Genomic DNA, 12,376 nt, shown 5'->3' with positions numbered 1-12,376 from the left:
GACCTCGAACTAAAAGAGAACTGCCTACCTCTGTCTCCAAAGTGCTGGGATTAAAGGCATGTGCCACCACTGTCCAGCAAAATCTTAATTTATATCTTAGAAAATACTGCTGATACCAATAATAACACATAAATCTTACAAATGATACACTGGTAAATTTCAAAGAATACACAGACACACAGATAGGTATATGTCCTTTCTTGCCTGGTATTTTCATTGAAACACCATGCTTTAAATTAATTCACATTTATTCTGCTGTTTGGCTACAAATTACAGGGCTGCAATGTAAGTCACAACATGATACAAGCACAAAAGGTGATTTTGCTATTTGGTTTTGAAGTTTTTATTATTGTCTGGTTGGGGGTTTGTTTGTTTGTTTGTTTGTTTGTAACAGGTCTCTATATTTAACCCTGGCTGTCCTGGAACTCACTATATATACCAGGCTGGTCTTTAACTCAGAGAACTACTTGCCTCTACCTCAAATGCATGTGCCATTATGCCCAACAAAAGGTGATTATTTGACTCTACTGTTCACTTCAAGTTCTCTATGCTATTATTCTGTAAACATAATGTCTGAGGAGTCAAAGCCAGTGCTAGGGGTCAAACACAGAGTCTTACACATGCTTGATAATCACTCTACCATATATAACCCCAGTTTACCAATAATTCTAAATTTAAGATGCATTTTTAAAAATTTTAAGCCCCCCCCCCGCAAAAAACCCCAAAGTCAACAATGTTAACTTAGTTTCCCATGGTGGTCATGCTACAAAACAATTATCTAGACAAAAGATACTTAGAGAATCATAAATATCTTAACTAATTCATCTCATAAATTTCAATACAAAGTACAAATGAAAACTTTCAACTAGAATCATAATAAAGGTTATTTGTGATTCAAGACTAGTAAATAACTTAGAAATTTCACAATATAGGGGTACTTAGCAGTGAGGTCCATATATTACATATTTACTTCCATAATACGTGAGTTTCAAGTTGGAGCCTCAAAAAATGACAAATTAATATTTCTTATAGACTTTCAAGGTCACTCTCAAATATTCATAACCACAAATACTAAGCCAGTTCATGCTGGAGTCTTGTCTGTTGTTTACGCTTAGGAACTGAATTACAAAGAGCAAACAATTTGATCCATCCTCATTTTGCTGTAAGCACTGTGAAGAGGATACTCTTAGGCTTGTTCTTATAATTACAAGGTTGTGTTACCAGAATCACCTGCCCTTTCAAAATCATCTCCTATTTGTTTTCTGAGTTATTTCTGGATCATCCTTAATCAATGGTCTCTATATTTACTCTCATTGTGCACACTTCTAATTACAAAAATACTGATTTTTTAATCTTATAATTTTTGTCCCGTTTTTCCCCACCTTTAAATATTTTCCAGCTCTTTTAAAACTTTCCAGTTCTTTCCTGGTCTTGTTTTGGTTTTTTGAGACAAGATTTCTCTGTATAGCCCTGGCTGTCTTGGTACTCGCCTCAAACTCAGAGCTCCATCTGCCTCCCAAGTTCTGGGATTACAAATGTATCACCACTTCCCAGCAATTTACAATTTTTTACAACTCTTGGATTTATTTTTAAACAATTTGAGGCATCTGTTAATGTCCTTGATAATTTCTGGCATCTTAAGTTAAACAGGGCAATTCCAATGTAGTTTAATCAATAAAAAAGAAGATTATTGCCTATGACATGGACAAGCAAATTTGTCACTAACATTTATGCAGATAGGCTATTAATTAGCAGCCTTGTCACATTTGATAAAAATGAGGCAAATAAACCCCTACTCTTTCACTCTTTCATTATTTTCTACTAGAAAACATGCTAACATGTTTTGGACATTTGTACTAATCAAGACTTGTTTTTCTCTGTAGGAGTGAACCCCACAAAGCTATCCGCCCAACAGGGCGGGGACAAGTAAATTAGCACAGGTAGAGATAAAAGGAAGAGAAAGGAAAAGGACCTCCCCTCTTCTCCCGGAAGCCAGCCATGCTTCTAACTCCTGGTCTGTGCGACTCTCTCTCTCTCTCTCTCTCTCTCTCTCTCTCTCTCTCTCTCTCTCTCTCTCTCTCTCTCTCTCTCTCTCTCTCTCTCTCTCTGGTAAATAAATATATTGTTTTCCCTATATAGCATCGAATATCGTTATATCTGGTATCAGAAGTGGGATACATGTTTTGGACATTTGTACTAATCAAGACTTGTTTTTCTCTCATAAAAATCAATGCAGAGCTACCTCTGACAAGCTTGCAGAAAAATATAGAAATTAATTGATTTCCAACTTTACCCATCTGTCTCGTGATGATGACCTGGTTTGAATAAGTTCAAGGTTCTTGCAAGCAAGTAAACGACTTCGAACTTTGTATACACAACGGTACACTTCTGATAAGCTTTTACCAGGTTGGTATCTAAATAAAGAACCAAAATAGAAAAGTTACCTAATTTCTAACATCATGAGAGCAAATATTTGTCTGAGGATAGTTTAAGTTACTTGCCGGCTTTCTCCACATGCTTGACTAAGTAAGTTTGTGTGTTTGAGAAGTGCTGCAAGAACAAATCTAGACACAGTGTCCAAGAGTGATTCATTACTTAAAGTTGCACTGTCCCAATCTGAAAATAAAAATGACAGAAACATTTAAAAGGACCCAGAAAACAGTTACAGGGTAATATTAATAGCTTTAGTTCCCCAACACCTGAATTTTACCAACTTTCTGAACAACTACTAGACAAATGCACATACTGCTTCAGGTGCTGTGGATACAATTTTGAACAAAACCACAACTCTGATCTCATGGAATTTGAATCTTGGTGTAGGGTTCAAGATGGGTAAGACAGTAAGTGAAAATGATAGGCAAGGGCCAAGGAGAGAAACATAGTTGAAGGGTTCAGGAGATCAGAATTAGAGCAAATGGTATATGTCCAAGAGTGGTAGGAGAAGGAGAGCTGGTGGGGAATTGGGTGACAGTCGTTTTGCAAACCAGTGCAAATCCCCCTGTATCTGACTTACAGGAAGATGGGAAGCAGGATTAGAGAACTTTGAACAGAGAAATGATATAATCTGGCCTATATTTTAAAAGCTCTGCCTCTTGGGTGGGATATTAACTATATAGACAGTAGAAGCAGAAGTCATTACTGGAATAGACAATGATGATGGTGGTGACATCAGGGTGGGAGCAATGCAAGTAGTGAGAATCTGTCAGAGACCACACGAATTCTGAAAGTGTTGCCAAGATTTGAAGCCTTTGTGGGAAGGGAGCTGGAATCAAAGGTCTGTATTTGAACACTTTCCATTAAGCAACCCAAAAATTGAATAAACTATTCACTCATGCATACATACATATAAATCTATGTATATGATATTTTAAACCATAAAAGTAGATTTCATGAGAGTACAACTACATCTGGGTAACTTAAAACATCTGGACAGAAATGTATGAATGAATGAATGAATATATGTATGTATCTATGTATCTATGTAAAATTGAAAACTCAAATAACAGCATTAAATAGAGAGAACTTGCCAGGTTTTTTTTCCTCCCACTCTTTAATTCTATGTTGGCAGAGAATAGAGACTATTACACTAGATAGAGTATATATTCTTAAATAGAGACTATTTGGCAGATCAGGGAGGGGTTACTGTCCTTTTCATTCCCAGAGTGACTACTTCACTGTCCATCTCACAGATTTATCAAATAATGACTGTACAACTCCAATGCAAAATCAAACAAGAAGTATCCTCTGAAAATGTTAAGTCCCAATTTACTTTATTTGTTCTTAACTGTTCTTAAGGCTCTTTACCCAAAACATAAAATGCTACAATTTCATTTTCCACTTTATTTCCTTGTGTAAGTTAAAAATACAGATACAGACTAAACTACTTTATAGGTAAAAGAACCAACAATGCAACTATGCCTAAGTTTATGTAAAATCTTAAATCCACAAAGACTCATCTATACTGCATGCGTGCATACAGAATTTATCCACATCAGGTTCTCAAGGAGTTATCTGTTCCACAGACCTTCTTGCTGTCTTAGGCCTGTTAAGAATTATAATTAAATAGGACTCTAGTTTGAGGATGGTAATTCTCAACTTACAGAGCAAAACATATTAACACTCTGTGTTGCTCCAAATCTAGCATGGATTATTCTGCTTTTACCTTTTTAAAGTAATGAATTCATAAAGAACCATTATTAGAGCTATATTGATTTTACATCAAGCAACCACAGAATACTTTTACTATTAAGTATTAAGCCCACACTAAAATATCAAGCATATGGCAAATGGCTAGGTTTGTACTTACCTTAAGTGTATATCTAGGTTTTGAAAGTTCTCATCCCAATATAACACATGATAATATGATATAAAACTTAATTTATGGGTTAGCAAGGTGGTTCAGCATGAAAAGTACTTGCTGCACAAGCTTACTGAATCCACAGAGGAAGGAGAGAACTAACTCCTAAGTTAGCTTCTCACCTCTGTGCATGCACCACCACACATCACACCTACACTCACACATAAACACGCAAAGAAATCTATACCCAACTATATGACATAAAAATATTCAAATGTCAAAATTTTCCTTCTTTATTACTATGCCTTTCAACTTTGATAGGAATCAACATAGCAGAATAAATGATCAAAAAATAAAGAATGGATGATCTGTAGCTCCTTTTTTGTTTGCTCTTTTAAAAATGTTTTTACATTTATTTATTTATCTTTATGGGTAGGGGGTAAGTGCTATGACATACATATGTGTAGGCCAGAGAACAACTTGCAGAAGTTGGGTCTTTTCTTCGGACATGTGGGTGTTAGGTATCGAAATCAAGTTGTCAGGTTTGGTGGCAAGTGCCTTGGTACCTGCAGAGTCATCTCAATTGCTTGTTTTTAAGATGGGGGTTTCATTATATTGCCCAGGTTAGTCTTGAACTCATGGGCTCAAACAGTCATCCTATCTCAGTAGAGGTGTCACCACCATGCCTGGTTGAAGTAAAATTTCCTTTCTCTCTTTCTATCTTTCTCTCCTCTCTCTCTCTCTCTCTCTCTCTCTCTCTCTCTCTCTCTCTCTCTCTCTCTCTCTCTCTCTCTCTCTCTCTCTCTCTCTCTCTCTCTCTCTCTCTCTCTCTCTCTCTCTCTCTCTCTCTCTCTCTCTCTCTCTCTCTCTCTCTCTCTCTCTCTCTCTCTCTCTCTCTCTCTCTCTCTCTCTCTCTCTCTCTCTCTCTCTCTCTCTCTCTCTCTCTCTCTCTCTCTCTCTCTCTCTCTCTCTCTCTCTCTCTCTCTCTCTCTCTCTCTCTCTCTCTCTCTCTCTCTCTCTCTCTCTCTCTCTCTCTCTCTCTCTCTCTCTCTCTCTCTCTCTCTCTCTCTCTCTCTCTCTCTCTCTCTCTCTCTCTCTCTCTCTCTCTCTCTCTCTCTCTCTCTCTCTCTCTCTCTCTCTCTCTCTCTCTCTCTCTCTCTCTCTCTCTCTCTCTCTCTCTCTCTCTCTCTCTCTCTCTCTCTCTCTCTCTCTCTCTCTCTCTCTCTCTCTCTCTCTCTCTCTCTCTCTCTCTCTCTCTCTCTCTCTCTCTCTCTCTCTCTCTCTCTCTCTCTCTCTCTCTCTCTCTCTCTCTCTCTCTCTCTCTCTCTCTCTCTCTCTCTCTCTCTCTCTCTCTCTCTCTCTCTCTCTCTCTCTCTCTCTCTCTCTCTCTCTCTCTCTCTCTCTCTCTCTCTCTCTCTCTCTCTCTCTCTCTCTCTCTCTCTCTCTCTCTCTCTCTCTCTCTCTCTCTCTCTCTCTCTCTCTCTCTCTCTCTCTCTCTCTCTCTCTCTCTCTCTCTCTCTCTCTCTCTCTCTCTCTCTCTCTCTCTCTCTCTCTCTCTCTCTCTCTCTCTCTGTGTATGTGTGTGTGTCAGAGTATAAATGCTATGGATGATATGTGTGAAGGTCACAGGACAACCTGTAGTTCTCATGTGGGTACCAAGGACTGAACTCAGGACATCAGGCTTGGTGCAAGCATTCATTAAATCACACCCATTGAGCCATATCACCAGCCATCAAGCTATTTTTCCACTGGTGTAAATAATTGGGTTAGGAACCCCTATAATTTCAGTGCTCAGGAGGCTGAGACAAGAGGACTGAAAGTTTAATTCAAGTCTCGAGTTGGATTCTGTCTTTTAAAAATGAGAGAGATGTACGCAATATATACCACAGTTCATTTCATTTATAGAAGATAAAAGCCAACAAAAGTGGAGATGTATTTGCTTTTACCATTATTTAAACCTGAGCATCCCAAGGTACAGATGAAAATTAAGGACAGGATAAGAAAAAAAAAACATGGAAGAAACAGAGACTACAGATATGACTCAACAAATGGGTGATTGTGTTCACTGGGTTCTAATTTTGAGGTAAAGTTTCATGTAACCCAGATTAGCCTTAAAACTCAATACATAATCGAGGCTGACCTTAAACAGATCCTCCTGCTTTACATCCAGAGTGAAGGAATTACAGGTATGTATCCACCATGCCCAGCTTTAATATGGGTCATTATTAAACACAGAAGCTAAAAATATATCAAGGGGATTTTTTGAAATTTTCACATAAAATTATTTCTACTGATAAAAACATATTAGGAATGGAAATCTCACCATATATTTGTATACTACTTCATTATTGCATGTAATAGTATATCTCAGATGAGTATTATTAGCGCTCTGAATAAGCAAATTTTTTTACATATATTCAGTAAGCCTATAGCCTAAACATCTAAATATATATCTTCTAATTTAATGTTTCTTAGAATACTTTTATAAAATGACTTATATGATACAAAGTTCAAATTTCCAACTTTAATACAATCAAATTTCTTTAAATGAGATATATGTGGATACAACAAATAACCTGATATATTTTACACAAAAAGAAAACCAAATATTTTACAATGTTACTTACACATGAACTAGTTAGCACTGCAAATTAGCTATATACATTTACCCACTTCCTTCTCTTTATCTTACCTTTACTAACAGCATAATCCTGCATGCTGATCCAAATGCTTCTGGCAGGCTCTTTAGAGCAACCCAATGCCAAGTCTACATAAACAGCAATTTCAGGCCGCAATTTGTAATCAAAAGGCTTCTGTTCTTCATTTCCTGAAAGAGCTACTTCTAATAGGCAGCTCATACATTTATCTATTAAAAAAAATTTATTTTAATAATTCTGTTTATTCATGTCTCTCTTCCTCCCTCCCTCCCTTCCTCTCTGTGTCACAACATATGTGAAGGTAGGAGAACAACTTACAAGAGTCACTTTCTCCTTCCACCATGTAGGTCCTAGTGGTCAAACTCATCTATCCTGGCAGCAAACACTTTACACTCTGATCCATCAGTTCTCAAGTTCCCTTTTTTTGGGGGGGGGGTTGGTTCAAGACAGGGTTTCTCTGTGTAGAGGTGACTGTCTTGGAACTTATTCTGTAGACCAGGCTGAACTCAAACAGAGATTTGCCAGTTTCTGCCTCCTGGGTGCTAGGATTATACTTAGCCACCATCACCACCCAGCTAAATTCTCAATCTTAAACTTCATAATTTTTGTAATTGCAAATAAAACCTTATTTACTCAATTCATATGAAATTGGGTAATAGACACTATTAAAGTGAAGTCCTCTAATTTTTTTTTTCAGTTGGAGGCAGTATCACCTCTCTGCCTCTAGAAAAAAATAGACATTTGGCAGAGGCCAGAAATGCAAAATATTCTACACACAGAGCACAACCATGAAGACTGATATATCCAGAAATACATAGTATCCTCTTTGAGAAAAGTGTTACCATAGGGAAAGAGAATAGAACTTTTTCTTTTTAATAGACCTAAAGGAAAGCAATCACTTAGGGGTGATTGAATAAGGATGAAAGATACCATGAACAATTTTTCAGTCAATAATCACAGTCATGCAGGTAATTCCCAATTCCTCAGTGGGAGCTTTAGCGTTCAGAATCATTACTATTATTTTGGGGGAAAAAAGGGTGTTGCTATACTGTCTGGACTGGTCCTAGAATTAAGATCCTCTTACCTTTGTCTCCCAAGTACAGAAATTTTAAGAATATACACACCCACATCTGAATCACTTCACTTTGAAAAAGAAAATCAATGTTCTAAATGATGGTCAGGGTTTTAACAAGTAACAAAAGCCAATTTAATCCATAATAGAAATATTACATAAGCAAATATCCTTTCTTGATAGAAATTACACAATTTTGATTCTTTTGTGGGGAGGGTTTGAGGAAGAATTTCACTGTGTAACAGCCCTGGCTGTCCTGGAACTTGCTTTGTAGACCAGGTTGGCCTCAAACTCACTGAGAGATCTGTTTGCATTTACCTCCTGAGTGCTGGGATAAAGGCATGCGCCACCACCTCTCAGATCACAATTTTAATTCTTAAAAACTAAAAAAAATAATATTAAAACTGAAGTTTATTTTATTCATACTTAAGTCTGGTTAAAAGAGATGCACAGATCAACAGATACCTTTTTTACTCAGATTACTGGGGACTGTTTTAGGTGTGAGTGCTAAGAACACTAGAACCTTCTTATCCTGCTAAATACCCCCCAAAGAACCCCACAATTTAACTTTCTTTACTTCATATGTATCATATGTAGCCATAGTCAAAATCACTTTCTGGTTCAGAAGTAAAATGATGGACATATACATACATACATACATACATACATACATACATACATACATATATACATTTTTTTTTTAAGAAACAACTTTCTTTTTTTTTACTCCTACTTACCACACTTCCATGCCAGAAACAAAACTTTTATTTTTTTGGCCTTGGATTCTTTTCTTTCCACCCTCCCTTTCTCCCTGTCTATCCCATCCCCTTCTCTACTTTGTGGGCTCTCTCCCTCACATTTCCTCTCTTCCTCTCTATATGACTTTACCTTGTCGTTTAATATAGGCTAGCTAATCCTACTCAGCATTTCGTAAGAATCAAAATTAGAGGCCTAGAGAGATTAAAATACCAATCCTAGATAAAACTATTAGCCCTTATATTGGGACACTGAATAATCCCTTGGTTTTGGTCTAAGAGTCAACAAAGTAGAGAAATGGCAGACGTGGAAGGAAAGGGAAGACACTGCAAAGGGAGGAATAAAACCTGCCATTCACAGCTATGGGTAGTGCTGTGCTGGTTGGTTTTATGTTAACTTGACATAAGCTATAGTTATCTGAGAAAAGGGAACCTCAACTGAGAAAATGTCTTCATAAGACTGATCTACAGGCAAACCTCAGGTATTTTCTTAATTAGTGATTGATATGGGAGGGTTCAGTTAATTGTAGGCGAGTGGACCCCTGGACCAGTGGTCCTGGTTTTTTATAAGAAAGCAGGCTGAGCAAGCATGGGAAACAAGCCGGTAAGCAGCTTTTCTCCTTTCTCCAGGTTCCTGCCCTCTTTGAGTTCCTCTCCAAGCTGCTTTTGGTCATGGTGTTCCATCCATCACAGCAATAGAAACCCTGACTAAGATAGTGTCTGAAAAATGGACACTGTTCTGTTCTAATAGGTGCTCTACCAGTGCATTCCATTTGAGGAAGCAGTTTTGTAATCCCAAGCTTCAGGACACAATCAAATATTTTTCTATAACTTGATCAATATGAGTGAAAAGTACAACAGAATGGGATAAGACCTATATCTTTGGTTTTCTTGAGATGGGGGCTCCCATTATAGCTCAACCCGTCCTGGAATTTATGTAGCTTAGATTAGATCATGCAGGTATTCTCCTGACCCAGCTTCTCAAGTGCTGGGATTATAGAGGTGAGCCACCATAGTTGGTTCTAGACCAGTGGTTCTCAACCTAGCGATCGAGACCCTCTGGGTCACACGTCAATTTTTACATTACGATTCCTAACCTGAGGTACTGTGTAAGGGTCGGGGGCATTAGGGAGATTGAGAACCATTGCTCTAGACCCACATTTCCCTATACCAGAGACCTCTGCTCTAAACCCACATTTTCTTGTATCAGTGGTTCCTCATGGTGTAGGGACCCCCAACTATAAAATTATATTCAAATTGCTACTTCATAAATATAATTTTGGTACTGTTATGAATCTTAATATAAGTATCTGTGTTTTCCAATGGTCTTAGGAAAAAAGTTATTCAAACCCCAATGAGAATCACTGCCCTAATCCATGCTGCAGAATTTAACTTTTTCTGAGAACTGTACACCACAAGTTTAGATCCTTTCTATTATTAATGTGAAAAATGCCTGAGTTCTTTATTCAACACTTAGGTAAGAGATCTCAAAGGAAGACAAAGAAATACGTATTTCACATGCTTCAGAGAAGTGCATTACCCAACTGAGGGGTGTCCATTTCCACACCGTCACTAAAAAGTGGTGTTTTCATCCAATATGCAGTATCCTGTTCCTCTGGAGATACAGGGGAGCCCTGAAGCATGCCACCAAGACATCTCCCGATGAGGAGAGCAATTGTTCTTTCCAGATCCACAAGCCACACCCAAGACTGAGCTGGCTGAGGTAATGGCACACCAGCAGGATCAATTACTTCTGGTCCTCCTGAAAAGAAAATCAATAGTAATTGTGTTTTTATCTGTTACTTTTAAATTTTAAAAGCTTTCTCATGGTCTCTAACTTGTTATACTATAAGAAGATAGTGAAGAAAATAATTTTTCAAGAAAAACATGTAACATTTTCTAAATAAAAATTACCTTTTATATTAGACTAATTTAAATTTTACTCAAACATGTTAATCTATCAAATAATTTTTCATTTATAAAGTTACTCATTTTAAGATAAACACTAAATCAGCACAAGCAGACATACCTCAACGGATTCTATTTTACCATCTAGATCAAATTTTGCCATATTTAGGCAGTCTTTGGAACTTTTTCTTTAAAATCAAACAAGAATTTATCAATTAAAGTGGCATTATTAATAGTCTTCTTACTTGGACTCAGAATTGTCTTCTACTAAGATCCAGACCCAGGCTTTCTTAGTGTACAGGGTTGGGGAAAAAAGCATTCTAAAACGTAGGTATTTGAAAACATTAACGGACAATCCTCTAATAAAATTAATAAGGAAAAATAAATTCCATAAATTAAAAAATAGAAATAAAAGGATATGTAGCAATGTATGCATAGGAGATTTTTCAACCTATAAATAAACACAATCAATTTTTCACCAAAAAAAAATGAAAGCCAACAAAATAACATTTTCTGGAAAAAGAACAATTTCTAAAATAAATTAGGAAAAAAACCTAAATTTCCACATACACAATAAAAAAATAAGAATAAAAACCACAAGGGCCAGACAGCTTTATAGACAAATTCCTCCAGCACTTTAAGAAAAATTTTATCCTTCAAAAATTACTTCAGAAAACGGGGGGGAGGGGTGATGAATCCAAACTCATAGTATATGGTTAAAATAAGTTTTGCAAACTAGGCAAGAACAGTATGAGAAAAGGAACCTTTTAAAAAATAACCAGTTGAGCCGGGCGTTGGTGGTGCACGCCTTTAATCCCAGCACTCAGGGGGCAGAGGCAGGCGGATCTCTGTGAATTCAAGGCCAGGCTGGACCGACAGCCTCCAAAACAGAGAAACCCTGTCTCATAAAAAAAAAAAAAAACCAAAAAAAAAAAAAAACCAGTTATACACCCAAATAAATCCAAATAGAAGGACACTTAATATACCTGACACGGGAAAATTCTAAGACACTTCAGGAAAGCAAGAATAACTCTGAAACTATCCACATCAAGCTGAATCACTTATCTGATAGGATCACGAATTTGGTATTTTGACCATTTCAGTTCAGTGGTCAACAGAATTAACCACTCCTTCAGCAAGAAGGGTTTTAATGTTATCCTGTCAAAAGTCCAAGGCTTTCCAGGAAAAAGCCCAAGACTCTAAGCACTAAAAGTGGCTTTCTCAAGCTTACACAAGAACTTACTAACAGAAACTAAAACCCAGAGCTTTACATGCCTCAGTTCATGACTCTTTCCAATTTAAGGGACAAGAGGACGACAATTCATTAACTTGAAATGTCTTTAAGTTCTAGTGGTGAAAATTTTTAACAGCCTTAAGATGGCTACAGCCCTCAATTTGATTATTTCCTGGCGTCTGCTCCTCCTGGGTGAGGTTGCTTCTTTTTGCTCTAGAGCATTCAGCTGTGCTATTAACACTCTAGTGTGACTGTTCTCCAGTTTCTTCATTGTGGGCACTTAGTGCTATGAACTTTCCTCTCAGCACTGCTTTCAGAGTGTCCCATAAGTTTGGGTATGTTGTGTCTTCATTCTCATTGAATTCCAGTTAGTCTTTAATTTCTTTTTTTATTTCTTCCTTTACCCAGGGATGGTTCAATTGTGCATTGCTCAATTTCCATGAGTCCGCAGGG

The 12,376-nt window shown here is 37.2% G+C and overlaps 1 protein-coding gene across 9 annotated transcripts in view; it reads right to left on the bottom strand.

The window, feature by feature from the left end:
* Herc1 (HECT and RLD domain containing E3 ubiquitin protein ligase family member 1) overlaps positions 1 to 12,376 on the bottom strand; it is a 162,023-nt gene that overhangs the window by 89,660 nt on the left and 59,987 nt on the right. For all 9 annotated transcript variants that reach the window (XM_040739487.1, XM_040739486.1, XM_040739492.1 and 6 more), the window contains exons 18-21: positions 10,322 to 10,543; positions 6,990 to 7,163; positions 2,502 to 2,616; positions 2,294 to 2,414 (exon numbers count right to left, since the gene is read on the bottom strand). In XM_040739487.1, the coding sequence (XP_040595421.1) occupies positions 2,294 to 2,414; positions 2,502 to 2,616; positions 6,990 to 7,163; positions 10,322 to 10,543 (632 nt within the window). The remainder of the gene's footprint in view (positions 1 to 2,293; positions 2,415 to 2,501; positions 2,617 to 6,989; positions 7,164 to 10,321; positions 10,544 to 12,376) is intronic.

The sequence above is a fragment of the Mesocricetus auratus genome, unplaced genomic scaffold (assembly GCF_017639785.1).
Source record: "Mesocricetus auratus isolate SY011 unplaced genomic scaffold, BCM_Maur_2.0 Super-Scaffold_100691, whole genome shotgun sequence".
NCBI lineage: Eukaryota > Metazoa > Chordata > Mammalia > Rodentia > Cricetidae > Mesocricetus > Mesocricetus auratus.
The sequence above is the reverse complement of the archived record's forward strand: the minus strand, read 5'-3'. Positions and strand labels throughout refer to the sequence as shown.